The 17,985-nt window shown below is 53.3% G+C and overlaps 1 protein-coding gene across 1 annotated transcript in view; it reads left to right on the forward strand.

Annotated features, from left to right (window-relative positions):
• Positions 1–14,236, forward strand: part of EPHA10 (EPH receptor A10) — a 38,355-nt gene extending 24,119 nt beyond the window's left edge. Inside the window, 11 exon segments of the mRNA XM_008061660.2 lie at positions 701–872; positions 4,246–4,354; positions 7,977–8,038; positions 8,182–8,307; positions 10,711–10,896; positions 11,399–11,460; positions 11,692–11,895; positions 12,203–12,352; positions 12,646–12,839; positions 13,373–13,528; positions 13,721–14,236. Of these exon segments, the coding sequence (XP_008059851.1) occupies positions 701–872; positions 4,246–4,354; positions 7,977–8,038; positions 8,182–8,307; positions 10,711–10,896; positions 11,399–11,460; positions 11,692–11,895; positions 12,203–12,352; positions 12,646–12,839; positions 13,373–13,528; positions 13,721–13,835 (1,536 nt within the window). The 3' untranslated portion in view covers positions 13,836–14,236.
• The last annotated feature ends 3,749 nt before the right edge of the window (positions 14,237–17,985 follow it).

The raw sequence follows: 17,985 nt of genomic DNA on the forward strand, positions 1-17,985 counted from the left end.
AAAAAAAAAAAAAAAAAAGGAGATGGCAATGGCAATGCTGACTCTACAGGGCTGTTGTGAGGGTCATAGCAAAGAGCTTGTAAAGAATCTAGCCAGTAGCTGGCCATGAGTTGATGCTTATCAGTGAGAGCTGTTGTTGTTCACACGCTCCAGCTGGGGATCTTGGGTGAGGTTGGAACTAGGTTTCCTTATCTGTACAAACAAACAAACAAACAAACAAACAAACAAGATAATACTTCCTGGCCTTCATGCCCTACAAAATGGTTGTGATCAGATGCCAAAGGGAAAGAAAAGCCTTGTGACAGGGGCTGTCAGGGTCTTATTTTTTATTCTGTCCTCTGAAGCATCAGGCCCACTAGGGCACTGGCCCAGTTCAACCTGGATTGCCAGACCCTGATGGCCATCATCCTGTCATCTCCCAGGAGAATCTAGTGTCTTCTCTAAGGTTTCTATTACTCAGAGGGGTTGCTTTTCTCAGCTGTGAGTACCACCAAGTGTGGGGAAGGAGCTTGTGGAGAGAGGGGCTGAAGAGTCAATGGGAAAGATCTCTGGGATCCCTCAAGATGATCGGGTTTGGGTTTTCCCATTCAACCTACATTCACCGAAGGGTACTTTTTCCACCTCCCTGTTCGTTTTCTCCCATTGTTCGCTCAGTAAAGTGGATCTGACCTGGGTCTGGGCCTTCTTGATCTGTCGCCAGGGTCAGAGTGAGCAGACTTACTCCACGGTGAAGACAGGGTCACCCGCGGTCACCGTCACCAACCTGAAGCCAGCTACTCGCTACGTCTTTCAGATTCGGGCAGCTTCCCCGGGGCCCTCCTGGGAGGCCCAGAGCTTCAACCCCAGCATTGAAGTGCAGACCCCGGGGGAGGGTAAGTAGTGTGTGTGAGCAGACAGGGACCTGGGCAGAGAGGACCTAGCACAGGGCTGAGGCAGGGAGGCAAATGGAGGGGGAGAATCGCCAGTGCAACTAATAGAGCCTGTGGAATGGTTGAATGACAGCCTGATTAATTCATTTGGAACTGAGAAATGCCTATTCACTGACATGAGCTAGACTGAGTACCTGTCATGCAGGAGCTCAGGAGAGGGGTTCATGAACAACTGTGACCCAGATCTCAGCCAGATAGAGACCCAAACATGAGACACTGACCCTTTCCCCGCTAGGCCTTAGAGTGTGATGCCGACTTCACTGAAGGTTGAGGGACATGAAGGGTGTTGCACTGCAGCAATAAAAACCAAATAAGAATTGTACACTTTAAACGGATGAATTGTATGGTATGTGAATGATATCTCAATAAAGCTGTTATCAAAACAAAAGCTGAACATTAAATATCCTGATCTGAAAGCATCTCCGGCTTCTCCACAGTATTGTACTTCCCTCCCACCCCACTTCCCTCTCTGGTTCCTCTTCTCCCCACCCACCCCCAGATTCCCTGATGGGTGCCGAGCAGTTTAGCTGTTTTGTTGTTCTGCCTGCTGCTAACCCGGCCCCCAGGATCTCACCTCTATCTATCCTGAGCAGCTCATGAAAGTATTTTCCTGAACAAAGGCATTTCCCCCTAAGAGGCATCCTGGCACCAGCTGTCAAGATAATAATTCTTTCCAACCTGCTACATGACTCTAATCCAAGATAGGAAGAGCTCGGAGCCCAAAGGGATGTGGAGATAAAATGGTGAGGGAGTCTGAGTTCTGGGAAGGAAGACCACGCTTCTTGCTTGAATGCCTGTCTGTGTCAGACCTTGGCCAGGTGCTGGAGAGAGGAGATTAGAGTGAGGTCTTGAAGGCTAGGGAACATTTGAATCCATGGAGATGAGCAGGGAAGGCATTTTGGGTAGAGGAAACCAACTGGATGAAGGCTTTCGGGTTTGGCTGTAGTAGACACGGTGAGGGCAGGAGGGGGGAGCTGTCGGCTGAGAAGTGCTGCCGCTCTTCATTCATTGGGGTCTCTCAGTTAGTAGAGATTACTCAGATGCCCAGCCTCCCTTGCCATGCCTAGTCAGGGAGAAAGGTTCTCCTGATCTGCAGAGCACATTGTCCAGTGAGCCTTGACCCCCAAGTCAAGATCTTGATGAGAAGTCATGCTTCACCACTATGGTAGTTATCTAATGCTGTGTAACAAATTATTCCAAAACCAAGCAGCTGAAAACAACAAGCATTTGTCCTCTCATAGTTTCTGTGGACAGGAATTTGCTTGCTGCTTAGCTAGGCACCACTGACTCAGGGCCTCTCCAAGGCTTCAGTCAAGGTGTCCTCTGGGGCTGTGGTCATCTCCACCATAGCTGAGGGAGTACACCTTTCTCCACAGGTTCTTGCTGGCTGTTGCTGGAGGCATGCTGTTCCATGCCCCGTGGGCTTTGCCTTAGGGCTCCTCAGCACAGTAGCTAGATACTTTCAGAGACTGTGAGCCAGTGAGACAGTGAGAGAGCACCCAAGACAGAAGCCACCTCATCCTGGATATGCTACCCCATCCCTTATGCCATCTTCTGTTCATTAGAAGTGAGTCATTAGGTCCAACCCACTGTCCAGGGAAGCAGAGACCAGGAGGTGGGGATTTGTGAGACCTGGGCCCTGTTCACCTTGCTCTGTGACATTCTTAAGACTACCCTCTGGATCTTACCTCATCTCCCAGGCTCTCAGCCCCTCTTGGCCCCACAACCATCTTTGTCTAGCCACTGCAGATGATCTCATCAGAAATCATCCCCAGCTGCTGGCCCTTATTCCCTGGGTGCCTTGCTGCTCCCACCCCACTAGCACAGCCCCAGGCTTGGGCTCTGCTCTTGTTCCTGTCCCATGCTAAGGCTGCCTGCAGAGGTTTACCTTTTCAGTCTCAGTTCAGTCTTTGGGACCACTCAGCACTTTCCTACTTAATAATTACTCCAAACCTTCACCTCTCTCAAGCGCCTCCCCTCCATTCTCACTCCCACCTTAGCAGATACCCTTGTTCCTTTTCTTTGGGCAGGAACTCTCTCCACTACTCCCTGACTCCCTGTCACCCACAGGATGAAGTTTATACTTCTCAGCTTAGCATTCAAGGCCCTCCAGGTTCTGTCTTCCCCAGTTCCCTCCATTCTTCCACCCTCCAGCTTCCTATCTTGTCATTCTCTGCCTTTATGCAGTCTGTTTATCTGGGTGGGTAGCACTTGCATGTGCCAGCTACTGTCTACTGTAGTAACTGTGACACTTCCCAGCTACTGGGAGGACTGAGGTAAGAGGATCACTTAAGCCTAGGAGTTAGGGGCTACACTGAGATGTGATTGTGCCACTGTGTTCCAGCCTGGGCAACAGAGTGAGACTCTGTTTCTTAAAAACAGAACAAAACAAAACAAAAAGACACATGCATTTCAATCTTCCAAGTCTAATTCAGGTGACACCTTTTCTGTGAACCTTCCTTATTGTGCCTCTGCTCAGCTCTGCTCGTTTTTCTGTTAAGATTTTTGTTACTTGTGTTTCTGTCTCCCCACAAGTCTATCTGTCCTCCAGGGCAGGGGCTCTGGCTCAGTCATCACTGTCTCGTCAGTACTGGTGCCAACTTGGCACATATGTTGGGAGGAGGGAGAGATGGATGGATGAATGGATGAATGGGTAGGACTGAGAGCCTAGGGTCCTCTGGGCCCATCTCTTGGAAAAATAGTTCAAAGCAGAGGCTTTAGAGTCAGGCACAGGCTTTTGGAATCAGGTTTAAGTCTTAGTTCACTTATTAGCTATGTGACCTTGGGAAAACTACATAACTTCTCAACCTCAGTTTTCTCAGCTGTGAAATGGAGACAATAACATCTTACTGAAATGTGGTGCTGATGAAATAAGACAATATAGTTGAGGCACATAGCCCAGTGTCTTGGAAGGAGTAAATGTGCATTTAATGTTAGCTCTCTTTATTGTTGATGAATGGGCTAGACAGTGGGTAGGGGGCTCAGAGCAGAGGCTGTTCCTCCTGCAGAGTGACTTTAGGTCTCTCTCATTGTTCATCTGAAAGGCACAAAGGAAGGCCTGGCCCTGCTTGTCTGGATTTCTGCTCCGCTCTCTCAGAGTGGCTGCAGCATAAGTGCCCTGCCCTGGAAGCAAAGGAAGCTCTTGGGACTCATAGTGCCACTGTGGATAGTGGAGCTGCCTTGGTCCCTGTACTTCTGGGAGGCAGTGCTAAGCACAGAGGTGCTGTGGGAATCCTGCTATCGGGTGAGGTCAGAAGTCCGTCCTGGGGCTTGCCCTTGTTCTCTGCCTGCCTCAACCTCATGGTTTTCCTCCCAGCTGCCTCAGGGTCCAGAGACCAGAGCCCCGCAGTTGTCGTCACCGTAGTGACCATCTCGGCCCTCCTCGTCCTGGGCTCCGTGATGAGTGTGCTGGCCATTTGGAGGAGGTAGGTGGCTGTCCCAGCCTGGTGACCCCTGGCAGGTCACATCCCTGTACACATTAACATGTGCTCACAGGCACCTCTATCTGCACCTGCTTTGCACACACACAGATGTGCACACGTGAGCACACTGCTGCACAGATGTGGGCATGGATAGCCCCACCCCTCCCCCATTCCCTGCTCACACAGCAGCCAGCACTGCAGCTGGCCCAGCGCTCGGATGAAGGGGATTTAGCTCCTTAACTCATTAAATGTCAGAAGGCATCACTGGGGACAGAATCAAGCTCCAGCTGCTCCAGTGTGATTAGGATTCTCCTGAGGTGCTCAGAGACCCCCAGACCCTGCGCCCAAGGGATCTTGAGGCCCTTGAACAAAAGGCAAAGGAAAGAAAGGCAGAAACTGTGTGTATATGTGTGCGTGGGAGGAGGGAGGACAGGGAGGGGAATTCATAAGCCAGAAACCCCCACCAGAAAGAAGCTTACAGCAGAGTGGGCTGAGAAAGGGGATAGGAGGAGGGGAAAGATGGAGAGCTGGAGTCTGCTTGAGTCTGGATGAGAGAAAATTCCAGTCATTTTGCACACGGCAGAGGCCTTCTGGCATACAGCCCTCCTTCTCCCCAGGGTCACACTCTACTGCAGCCAGAGGCACTGCAGGTGGGTACTAGGCTGGGCTGAGGTCAGCAGACGAGAGGTTGGAAAGTCTGCGTGAGATGGGCTGAAGTTAGGAAGCAGAGGAGAGGGAGGGGTGGGCCAAGGAGCTGTATCTCAGTATGCCTTAGCATCCTGGAACTGCCTGTGGGCTGGAGGGATAGTGGGCATCCATTTGGCCCTGGCTGCTTGCTTGGCCTTGAATGAAACACTGAAAGTGACTGAGGAGGAGAGGACATTGTCCGGCCGGGCTGGGAGCCAGTTTTACCCAGGCCAGGTGAATCAGGAAGGCAGGACAAGAGTAGGGAGCTCCTTCCTTATGGAGCTTTATTAAAGGTCTGTTGGCGGATCTGTTGGAAAGCAGGGGTGGGCGGATGCTGGGAGCACTCTCTCCTGGCTTTGAGCATTGGGGCTCTGAGAAGCAGAAGGAGGAGAGGGGAGACAAGTGGGCCCAGAGCATCTCTTCCCGGCAGACGCTCTGTGGGACAGTCTAGGAGTGCTTCAGAGACAGGTGCACAGAGCAGGCTGAGCAAGCCAGGGGTGGGTTTCAATCCTTGCTTACAACCCAGCTGCACTGAAATAGGTTCAGCCTGGCCTGGTGCTGAGGGCAGAGGCATTCTCCACCATCTTGCGAGTCCCAGCCTAGTGGATTGTCTATAAGACCTTTCACACCATCCCTCACTCCACACCCCTGCAGCACCTGCTCTGTGCCATGGCCCTCACCTCCAGCTTCCCTCCCTCTCCTGTCCACCTTGGCTTGCCCACTCCTCATTCAACAGTGTAGTCCTGCAGGAGTGTCTCTTTTTCTCCTCACCATGCACCCTCTGTCGCTCGTCCATCTGCTCAACCTCCCTCCATCTCTCCCCATCTCTTCTAGATGTTCTCCCTCATTCATGGACGTCCTGTCACCACCCTGGGTGACTCACTAGCCCACTCCTCATTCAACAGTGTAGTCCTGCAGGAGTGTCTCTTTTTCTCCTCACCATGCACCCTCTGTCGCTCGTCCATCTGCTCAACCTCCCTCCATCTCTCCCCATCTCTTCTAGATGTTCTCCCTCATTCATGGACGTCCTGTCACCACCCTGGGTGACTCACTAGCTGTTGGACAGCCTGTCCCACCCCTTACCTCTTGGTTCCTCAACTTCCTCATTCCCAAGGACCTTCTGTTTTGTTCCGCTTGGCCTCCTGGCCATCCCCCTAGACTGCTTCACCCTCAAATACTTCATCCAGTTCCACTTTGGCCTGCAGATACCCTGCTTGCAGCCTGTTCCCTTGGCCAGGCCCACTGCACCTGCTCCATAGCCCTGCCACTGGCCCCCGGGCTTCTCAGGCCAGGTCTGCAAACCTGCTGGCCTCAGCACCCATCCTGTCATCCTTGGCTCTAAGGAGGTGCCTTCCTCCCTGCCAGGGTCTGTCCTTCCACCTATCTGAACCTACCCTTCTCGGCATCTTGGGAACCCGTTAGTACTCACAGTGCTCCCCTCTCCCCCATGTAATAGCTGACATGTGTTGAGGCTCAGTAAGCTCTTTGCAATGCTGCTGTCAGACAGGACTGTCTTTGTCCCAATTTTATTAAAGAGTTAAGGGAGTCACCCGCTCCCGCAGTTGCTGAATGGAGAGGCCGGGAAGCAAGTCCGTGCTGTCAGGTTCCAGGACCCAGGCTGTTGACCCCGTCCATGTCTGCTTCATCCTGCCTGACAGCCTTGCTGCTCCTCCCATCGGTGGCTAAATATGATCATGTGTCTATTTTGAAAACTTTCAAAAGCTCCTACCTGAATCCTTCTTCCTCCCACCCTTACATGGTCTCGCCATGCTGTCCCCCTCCACTTTCTCTGTCCTTGGTCCCTGTGATGTTGCCACTCCCAATTTCCCTTGCATGTTCCTTCTTCTCAGGCAGTTCTTTTGTGTTCTCCTCCATGGTTTCCTTCTCTAAGCCAACCTCTAGATGTTGGGGTTTCTTAGATTTGTTCCTAGTACGTCCTTTCAGACTCCATCCAGCCTGAGCAATGTTCATGGCTCCCGAATTTGTGTTTTCAAAGCAGACCTTTCTTCCAAGTGCCAGACATGTACATATCTAACTGCCCACTCATGGATTTTCCTGGCTTGTCCCACAGACCCCCAAGCTCAACTGTCTAAATGGGAACTTTTCGTCTCCCTGTGTTGGTAAATGGCACCATGATGAACTCTACTGGGCAACTTCTCCCTCTTAATTTCTGTGCCCAGCAATGTCTCAGGCCCCTGTCACCTTCATGCGATTCATGTCCTTTCACCTCTGTCCAAGCCCACGGTCACCTATAGTTGAAGCCACCGCCATTTCCTGCAGGGACACCAGGAGCAGCCCCTACTCAGCATCTGGGATGCTCTTTCTAAAATGCAAATTAAATCCTGTGCTCTCCTCTTCTCCCAGAATAACAAAGGCCCTGCCTCAGGGGGCCCCACAAGCTTTGTGGACTCTGATACAGTCCTTTTGCCCTGTCTGCCTCTGCCACAAGAAGTGTCTGTGTGGCCTCGGATCAGGTCAGGTCCATCTGTCCTGTGTCCCCACAGTGCATCACTCTTCTCCTTTGCTGAGACCTGTGAGTGGGCTTGTAGTTAACTCTCTGTTGTTTTTCTGGCCAGACGGGAAGCTTCCCCCAAGTGCAGGGTCTGTCTGTCTTATTCATGCTCTTTCACCAAACCATAGGCAGAGGGCAGCTGGGGGCTTGTGGTCAGGGGTGTTGATTGGGTGCCTGTGGAGTTGCAGAGATTTTCCTTGTGTGAGGATAGCTAGGAATGGTGGTGGTGGGGGGTCAGGTCTGGGCTGGGGTTGTACATGTGCCATGAGAGGAGGCTGTCAAATTATAGAGAAGCTTTCAAAGCAGCTGGACAAGAAGGTCCCTCCCTGGGCACAGAGCTTGTCTTTTTGAAGCTTGTCTTTTTGAAATGGGAGGGGCTGGGAGTGGCCTGGCTGACAGATGACCCTGTACATCTCCTTCCCCTAGGCCGTGCAGCTATGGCAAGGGAGGTGGGGATGCCCATGATGAAGAGGAGCTCTATTTCCACTGTGAGTTGTCTGGGCCTGGCCGGGGAGGGGCGGGCTCTGTGCTGCTTCACTCCTCAGTCCTCTTCCTGGCTGCCTTTGCATAGCTCCCACTCCCACCCCAGCGTGGAGGTCCCTTTCCTTAGGCTCATCTCTTTCTCTCCTAGTCAAAGTCCCGACACGTCGCACGTTCCTGGACCCCCAAACCTGCGGGGATCCGCTGCAGGCTGTGCATCTGTTCGCCAAGGAGCTGGATGCGAAAAGCGTCACACTGGAGAGGAGCCTTGGAGCAGGCAAGCTGGGCATACAGGGAGCCCTCTCCCCATCCCGAAGCCCCACCTCCACGCAAGTCCCCGCCAATGTCTGAAAGCTCCACCTCCGCCCAAGACCACTCCCATGTCTGGAACTCTGCCTCCACATCAGGCCTGACCTGAATCCAGAAAGTTCCCGGACAGGCAGAGGGTGGTAAAGTGGTCTGTTGGCTCTGCCTTCCTACGTGCCCATCCTCAAGGTCACTCTGAGACCTCTCTATTCAGGCTTTTCACGGTTGGTCTCTGCAGACTGCCACTGGCAGTTTAGTCCCAGGCCTTCATGGGGCAGTGAGAAAGGACCTTGGCAAGCTTGGGGACCAGACACACCTGAGTTCTAATCCTGACTGCGTGATCAGGGGCATGACTAGCTCTGCATAATCAGCTGTGTGATCAGGGTATATTCCACTTCTGCTCAGGGCCTCAGTTTCTCATCTGTGAAATGGGCATGATATCTGCCTCATGGGAGCTGTTATGGGAACTTCACAGCACCCAGCACAGTGCCTGTTTCATAGTAGGTGCTTGGTCTCTAAGGGTCAGACTTCTGGCCGGGCACAGTGGCTTATACTTGTAATCCCAGTACTTTGGGAAGCCAAAGTGGGAGGATTGCTTGAGCCCAGGAATTTGAGGTCAGCTGGGGCAACATAGGTAGAGTTTGTCTCTACAAAAAAATTTAAAAATTTGCCAGGCATGGTGGTGCATGCCTGTAGTCCCAGCAACTGTGAGGCCGAGGCAGAAGGATTGCCTGAACCCAGGAGGTCAAGGCTGTGGTGAGCCGTGATCGTGCCACTGCACTTGGCCTGGGCGACAGAGTGAGACTCTGACTCAAACACACACACACACACACACACACACACACACACACACCCAAATAAGGGTCAGTCTTCTGACTGCCTTTTTTCCTGTTCACAAGCCCTTAGCCCCTTATGCTTAGTGTTAGGCTAAAAAATATATCCCAGCGGGACTTCCAGAATGTTAGGTCAGACCCACCGGGGTGGGATTGTGTGTGATCAGTGCCATGTGAAAGATGCAAAGAATTGCACAGAAGTTAGATTAGTAAATATAGTTTATTTAGAAAGTAAAAGAGAGAGAGAGATTCACCTCCCAAAGGTAGGGGAGGGGGCCAAGACCAAGAAACATGGCGGCCATAGCTCAAAGAGCCATGTGGACACACTAGAGTTTAATGAAGCAATGACAAATGGCAGCTCGAAGTTGAATGCTTTTATTTTATTTTATTTTTTAGTAGAAGTCTTACTCTGTCACCCAGTCTGGAGTGCAGTAGCACACTCATGGCCACCGCAGCCTTGGCCTGCTGGGCTCAGAGGATCCTTCAGCCTCAGCCTTCCAAGTAGCTGGAACTATGCCTGGCTATTTTTTTTTTTTTTTTTTTTTTTATTGTAGAGACGAGTCTTGCCAAGTTGCCCAGGCTGATCTCAAACTTGTGGGCTCAGGCTATCCTTGCCTTCACCTCCCAAAGTGCTGGGATTACTGGCATGAGCCACCGCACCCAGCGAGGTTGAATGCTTTTAAACATTTCCCTTGATGAGGGCAGGTCATTAAGGTGCTTAGGTGGTGGTCTGTTCCACATCATCACAGAGGGCAGGTAAGCACAGGTAATGAGGTCAGGTGATGGAAGGCAGGCAGATGGGTGAGTTAGTCACATGACTGCTGCCATGGTGATGGGGTCTGTCTATGTCATGAAGATCACGAAGGGCTGCTTAGGTTAACTTGGGTCTTATAGGTAGAGGCAAATACTTGAAATAGAAAAGCGAATTCGTACAAAACAAGCTGGGGAGGGAGCTGTAAAGCAATTATCAATAGCTACCTCTGAGAAACTGGTTCTATCCTTGGCTAGTAGATTAGAGGGTAAATTAAAGTGATGACAGATCTAGGCAATGTTAAAATGGCTGCTCATTTGGTATATTAACTCTATGTTAGGTACTTTCACTTAGAAAAGGCAGTCGCTTTCAGCAGGAGCTTGACACTTTTCCCTCACACTGTCTCCAGGCCCACTGGACAGAAGCTGGAAAATGGGCAGTGTGACAGAATAGATGTCATCATTATCCGTCCTGGATCACACTGGACTTGATGGCCTTTGACATGCTGGCATATGCAGCATCCTCTCTTTGAGGCTTGGAAGCCTTCTCTTGAGGCAGGCAGGGAGGAATCCCCATTTCACAGAGAAGGAAACTGAGGTCAAGAGAGGAAGAGAGATGCAGCCTGAGGTCATACTGCTGGTACTCAGTTTATCAGGATTTGAACTCAGGAGCTCCGAGTCCCAGGCTGGCATTACCCCATGATCCAGAGGCACTTTCTCTTTGGCTCAGAGACCCAGTGTGCCCAGGATGGTGGTCTCCAGGGGGTGTCTGAGATGCTGTTTTCCCACAGGGCGGTTTGGGGAACTGTGCTGCGGCTGCCTGCAGCTCCCTGGCCGCCAGGAGCTGCCCGTGGCCGTGCACACACTGAGGGACAGCTCCTCCGACTCACAGAGGCTCAGCTTCCTGGCTGAGGCCCTCACGCTGGGCCAGTTTGACCATAGTCACATCGTGCGGCTGGAGGGCGTTGTCACCAGAGGTAGGGCCCAGTGCTCCACTTGCTGCTACCTAACCCACAGGTACTGGGCGGGGGAGGGGAGAGCGGTTAGAGGGAGGGTGACAGGGTGGGAGGTGGGGTGCCCCTGCCTCACCAGGCCCTTCCCTCAGCCCGGCCAGGGGCCTCAGCTTGCTTTCACTGACTCAGGTGGCCTCTCTCCTGGAGTGGCCACTCTGATCTAGAATGATCTTTCTAGACTGTAGAGATACTTGGGGGTGAGGGGTAGAGGATCACTTTGATCTTGAGGGATCTTTCTCAGCAAGCCTGTTGCAACTCCTGACCTCGGCCTTTGTCCTCCTACAAACGCCTCCTCTTTTGTCCCTTGGCATAGAGGACCCTGGCCAGGCAGGAGGACCGCAGAATTAGGAAGCTTAGCCCAGTTCTGGCTCTCTAGGCCCAGTCTGGAGCCCTGGTGGGGGAACATGTATGCACACAGGGTGGAGCAGGCAACTTAGCATGTGTGTGTTCCCATCCCTGGACATAGGAAGCACCTTGATGATTGTCACCGAGTACATGAGCCATGGGGCCCTGGACGGCTTTCTTAGGGTGAGCAGCCTGGGCCCTGGGAGCTACTGATGACCATGTTATTCTGTAAAGTGGGGATCCCTCATTTTTTCTTTGCTGGGGCTTGGAATTGGCATCGTTCCCATTGGCCAGGTTGACCTGGTGGTCATAGGGGAAACTGAAGCTCAGAGAGAACTGGGTGACTTCCCTGGTGTCACACGGCCCCAGGGGATTTGGTTATGCAGCCCTGGCTCTAGTCTCCTCCTTCCACAGCGGCATGAGGGGCAACTGGTGGCTGGGCAGCTGATGGGGTTGCTACCTGGGCTGGCATCAGCCATGAAGTATCTTTCGGAGATGGGCTATGTTCACCGGGGCCTGGCGGCCCGCCGCGTGCTAGTCAGCAATGGCCTTGTCTGCAAGATCTCTGGCTTTGGGCGGGGTCCTCGAGACCGAGCAGAGGCTGTCTACACCACCATGGTGAGGGTTCCCTTCCTCAATCAGGCCTGCCAACTCCTTCTGCCTCCTCGAAAGCTGCCCTGGAGCGCCCGTCTCCCCACTTCCACTCCCTTCCATGCTGTGTCATGCCCTCACCCTGCCCCGTCACTCATTTGGTCCCGAATAAATGCCAGAGTGGATACCACCTTGTGGTTGGCTTGTGTCCTTCCCCAGATGTGAAGCTGGAAGTGGGAGGTTGTCTGGAGGATGACAGGCGGCCTGGATCTGGGGCTCAGTGGGATGGGAAAACCTGTTCTTACTTGGCCCTGAGCTGCCCACCTACCCACAGAGTGGCCGGAGCCCAGCGCTGTGGGCCGCCCCTGAGACGCTTCAGTTTGGCCACTTCAGCTCTGCCAGTGACGTGTGGAGCTTTGGTATCGTCATGTGGGAGGTGATGGCCTTTGGGGAGCGGCCCTATTGGGACATGTCTGGCCAAGATGTGAGTGACCTTTGGTTTCAGCCTCTTACCTTCTAATCCTCTACCCTCGAACTTCAGGCCTCAGCTCCCTGACCTCTGCCCATTGACCCTTGACCTCCTTACTCCAGGCCCCTCTTCTTCTCTGTCTATTTGCTTCTGGTTCCACCTGGCCACTGTCTGAGTCCTCCTTGTGATGGTGTGTATGTGGTGTGTGTGTGTGTGTGTGTGTGTGTGTCTGTGGTATATGTGGTGTGCATGTGTATATGTATTGAGGGGACCCAAAGCCTCCTGTCTGCTCCTTACCCGTGGCCCAGGTGATCAAGGCTGTGGAAGATGGCTTCCGGCTGCCACCCCCCAGGAACTGTCCCACCCCCCTGCACCGACTAATGCTTGACTGCTGGCAGAAGGATCCAGGCGAACGGCCCAGGTTCTCCCAGATCCACAGCATCCTGAGCAAGATGGTTCAGGACCCAGAGCCCCCGAAGTGTGCCACGACCACCTGTCCCAGGTACATTCCCATCTATGCCCAGCTTCTCACCTGTCCGTTGATGACCTCCCCATTTGTCCCAGTTGGATGCCCCCACCTGTCCTCCTCCTTCTCAGGTCCAGTCGCTCACCCATTTTCCCAGATAGCACATCCCTCTTCACATTCAGTCTAGTCACCTCTGCTTGTCCTGGATTTTGCCCCACAGATCCTGGGTACCATGACCACTGCTGGATAAATATACGTAGTAACAGTCCTAACAAATTTGTAGTTCCAGCAAATCAAACAAGTGAAATTAACGAGTTGCTTTAAATATGGGTTACCTTCCAACCTGTCCTAGGTATGTCTAGCTACTCCCAGTACCTTTAACCGGCTCTGTTCTTTACCTGGCCGGGTATCTTGAAACCCTGGCCTGTTCTGGGAATGCACAGGCCCATGTGAGCTAGGTCCAGGCCTCCCCTCCTCCTGTCCTTCCTCAGCTGGCCTTTCCCCGGGGAGCACCAGGTCTGTGCCCCAGATCCCAGATGTCGGTTGACCACAGATCCTCTGACCCCCAGACCTCCCACCCCACTGGCGGATCGTGCCTTCTCCACCTTTCCCTCTTTTGGCTCTGTGGGTGCGTGGCTGGAGGCTCTGGACCTGTGCCGCTACAAGGACAGCTTCGCAGCAGCTGGCTACAGGAGCCTGGAGGCTGTGGCCGAGATGACTGCCCAGTGAGTCAAAGGAACCAAAGTCCAGGCTGGGGCTTGGGATCCCAGGGGCCCTGCCTGCCTATATGGGAAGCCCCAGTCTGTCCTGATTTTGAGCCATTCCCTGTCCAGAGAAGGGGAGGGAGAGCAGGAGGCCTTCGTGGGAGGGGCGGAAGATGGGGTTGAGCCAGCCGGTGTGACCAGCCCTTGTTCCAGGGACCTGGTGAACCTGGGCATCTCTTCGGCTGAACATCGGGAAGCCCTCCTCAGTGGGATCAGCGCCCTGCAGGCACGAGTGCTCCAGTTGCAGGGCCAGGGGGTACAGGTGTGAGCAGGCCTGCTTTTGCAAGGCAGGACTCCAGTGGGGGTCCAGACCCCCAGCCCTGCCCAAGGACCCTGACCAGCCATGCTCCACTTGTGAAGGAGTGAATGCTCTTCCTCTTCATGGGCCCAGAGCTGGTTTAGGGCCACAGCCTTCCCCACTTCACTGTCTGTTCCTCTTATTTTCTCCAGTCGGAACATCTTGGCTGACTCAGCACCCCTGAAAAGGGGTTCAAATCCCTAGGGAGTTCCCCTGAGATTTGATGTGAGGAAGTTCAGAACCTCAGAGAGAGCTGGGGCAGGGATGGGAGGGAAGACAGTCCATTATATCACTCTGGCTAATGCCCTATGTCTTCCACACCCACTGGGGGTGAGGCCCACCCCAATGGGCATCACCTTTTCCCATAGACCCAGTGACCAGTGAGTCCCTGAGGGGCTTCCACTCGACCTGGCAATGACCACAGTTCCTGGAAACCCAGGCTTAGAAGGCTGAGCTGGAGGGTCCTCAGCTCCCTGTGCCTTGGCAGGGACCTGTCTGGATACTGGCCAAGGCCCAGGCAGGCAGAGGCCCCCCAGGACCCCAGATTCAGGAGTTGATTTCTGCTTCCCCCTGCTTTAGGCTGACAGTTAAGAGTGAGGGCCCCACTAGGCCCTCATTTGCATTCCTTTTATGAACTCAATGGCTGGGACCTCTGGGAAGAGCATGAAAGGACATGTCTTCTCCCCAGGGACCCCAGAACTGTGCTCTCTAGCCTTGGGGGAGGGGGAAGAGGAGACCCTCAGAGGTGGGTCTTCTAACAGCCTGGTGTAAACTCAGTGTATGGACAGGAAAAACTGAGACCCAGTGAGGAGTCAGGGCCTGAGCTGGGGTCAGAACCCCACCCAAGGATGAGACTAGCTCTGGAGAGAGAGTTATTGTCCTGTCCTATGGCACCAACACTCTTTCCTGTGCTGTCCAGGGGATACTCTAGAGGTGACTCCCTGCCCCAGGGTACTACTCACCTCCCCATGGAGCTCCCCAGGCAGAAATGGTTGTGCTGAGCTGACTCCAGAATTTCTTGTCCACAAGGGCCCCTGAAAGATGGTTTTCTTTTTCTTTTCTTTTCTTTTTTTTTTTTGAGTCGGAATTTCACTCTGTTGCCCAGACTGGAGTGCAGCAGCACGCTCCCGGCCACCGCAGCCTTGACCTGCTGGGCTCCAGCGATCCTTCCGCTTCAGCCTTCCAAGTAGCTGGAACTACAGGCGTGTGCTACCACGCCCGGCTAATTTTTTTTGATTTATTGTAGAGATGAGGTCTGGCCAAGTTGCCCAGGTGGGTCTCAAACCCGTGGGCTCAGGCAGTCCCCTCACCTCAGCCTCCCAAAGCGCGGGATTACAGGCTGTGCTACTGAGCCTGGCTGGAAGATGGTTTTCATAAGACAGCAGGAAGGTGCTGAATCTGGATAGGGCCACAGGGGCTGAGTTTGTCTAGGCCACCACTGACATATGCCTGCTCTGCTCAGCTGTGTGTAAAGTGGTGGGGAAGGATGGGCAGGTGGGAAGGAGGAGACGAGGGTTAGGTGAAAGAGGTGAATAAGACACATAGCTTGGAGAGGGCTGGGGAGCTCAGACTGGATGGGAAAATGAGTTCGGTACCAAGAAGTAGTGCAAAGGTACCTTCCAGCAATGCCTGGGGTCCCCCAGGGGCCTTGGGGTCAGTGGGAGGGTAGACTGGTGAGGGAGATGGCACTCTCTTGAAGTGTGTGCCTAGAGGCATGTCCGGAAAGGCTTCTCAGTGAGGTGGAAGTAGAGCATGGCCTTGCAGGTGGGAGGGGTGGTTTTTCCCTTGGGGTAGGTGGAGCTTTCAGCAGGCAAGATGGCAGGCCTAGGACAAGAGGAGTCCAAGCAGAGGGCTAGCAAGAGAAAGAGCCCAGAGACTAGCAGGCACAGCACATCTGTGTGGAGCACCCTGTCGTAGTGGCCGGTGACTCACAGCAGTGCCTTTGGCCTCACCCTGCCAGCAGAAGCCCCTTTCTCTTTGGAGTCTCCCCCTGCTTACCCCTCTCCTGAGTACCTGTCCCAGCTCAGTGACCCTGGGGCTCCTAGGTACTGCTATAACCTCTGACAGGGCTGGGGGGGCCCCTGCCAGGTACCCCCAGGCTCTGCCTCCCCACCCCTACTGGGAAGCCTGGACCAGCTTCCCTTCTTGCGTGGGCATAGCCTCATCATCCAGCCACATCAGTCATTCTCTTCAGGCCAGAGGCCCCTCCCCTCCAGCCATTCTGCAGAGGGGCCCCTGGCAGTGTTGGCAGGGCTTCGGTGTCCAGGGTAGATCTCCCCTCCATTGAGGAATGTGGTCCCAGAATCCTGATGGGCCCCAGACCTCAGCCCTGCATGGGCGCCAGCATGAGGTGGGGCACTGGCTCTCTGGGAGCCCTCTACAGATCTATTTTTATATGGAACTTGTTCACTGGACAGACAGAGGTGGCCTGCAACCCCCATCACCCCCAGTCTGAGCCCACCCAGGGAGGGAGGGGGCCAGTTGGAGGGGGTTCCTTTGACTAATTCTGGAGATGTTTTTATATTTCTTGGGTTCTCTATGCAGGACAAAGTAATAAAAACTTGTCTGTGATATGGTGCTTCTTTGAATGACAGTTGCTTAACCATTGTGTAGCTTGTGAGAGGGTTTCTGTTCCCTTTCCTCAGGGGCAAGGGGTGTCCAGAGTGTGTGTGTAGCGGTGAATTCAGTACTGCTCCCGCCATGAAAGATGTCACAGGACATGACAGGGTAGTATGATCAGGGAATGCACTGGGTGCCCTGGAGTGTAAAGTAGTTTTGTCACCCCGTCTCAGGAGCAGTACAACAAGGAAGGCATCCTAGAGGCAGCACCTCCTCCCTGAGGGAGACAGTGTGTGTCTGGGGGCAGGAGTCCAGGAAGGGATGTGTTCAGCTTTGGATACACCTGTGAGATGCTTGTGGGATGTGCAGCGGAGATGTCTAGGAGGCAGGCGGATATCTGGGTCTGGAACTTAGAGCACAGATGTGGGCTAGACAGAGCTTTGGGGTCATCAGACACAGATGGGGGTTGAAGCCATGGTGAGGAGGTCATCTAGCCAGCATGTGGGGAGAGGGGAGCTCTGGGGAGATGCCAGCATTAGAAAGCAACTGCACAACCATAAATAAAATCATGGAGGTAGCTGGAGACCATTATTCTAAGTGAATTGTCACAGAAACAAAAAACTGAATATCACATGTTCTCACTCATAAGTGGGTCCTGACCACTGGACAGACGCGTACAAGAGTGGGAACAACAGAAGCTGGACACTGCTAAAGGAGGGAGGGAGGGAGGGAGGGAGGAGGGACAAGGGCACACAACCACACACTGGGTGCCAAGCCCACCGCCAGGAGGAGGGACGGCTCGCTAGAAGCCCAGATCTCACCAGCACGCAATCTGCCTATGTAACGAATTCTCACATGTACAATGCTTAAAAATATTTAAAAAGAGGAACCTGGATGAAGGAGAGCAGGGGCCAGAACATGAGGTGCTATGGGAGAGAGAAGCCAGGGAGAAGTCGTCTTTGCATTCCAGGAAGGGAGGAAGGGCAAATTTTGGTGTTAAGTATAGAGACAGCAAGTGAGAAGAAAAGGGTGGCTGTCGGTGTGGATATCTGGGTAGTAATGGGAACTGTATTCATTCATTAAGGCTAACGCAGTGCCTCATCCTGAGGGGCTTGCCCAACAGGAATGTATTGTCTCACAGCTTTGGAGGCTGGAAGCCCAAGATCAAGGTGCCGGCAGGGTTGGCTGCTCCCAAGAGCCATGAGGGAAGGACCTGCTCCAAGCCTCTCTCCTTGACTTGTCTGTGCCAGTCTTTATGTTTCTTCTTGTCATCGTCCCTCTATAAGTCCAAATTTCCACTTTACATGTGGATATCATATTGGATTGGTCTGTACCAGCCCACCCTAACAGCCTCGTTTTAATTTAATCACTTCTTTAAAGGTCCAGCCTCCAAATACCATCACATTCTGAGCAACTGGAGATTAGGACTTCAACACCGGCGTTTGGGAGGGGCACAGTTCAACCTATAAAAGTGACCTTGATTGTGAGGGCAGAAGCCAAGTGAGAGGATTGGGGAGTGGAGTTTGGGAATCTTTGAGGAGTCCAGCGAAGCGAGGAGGAA

Source organism: Carlito syrichta, unplaced genomic scaffold, assembly GCF_000164805.1.
Source record: "Carlito syrichta isolate Samal-C Ts95f unplaced genomic scaffold, Tarsius_syrichta-2.0.1 Scaffold305386, whole genome shotgun sequence".
NCBI lineage: Eukaryota > Metazoa > Chordata > Mammalia > Primates > Tarsiidae > Carlito > Carlito syrichta.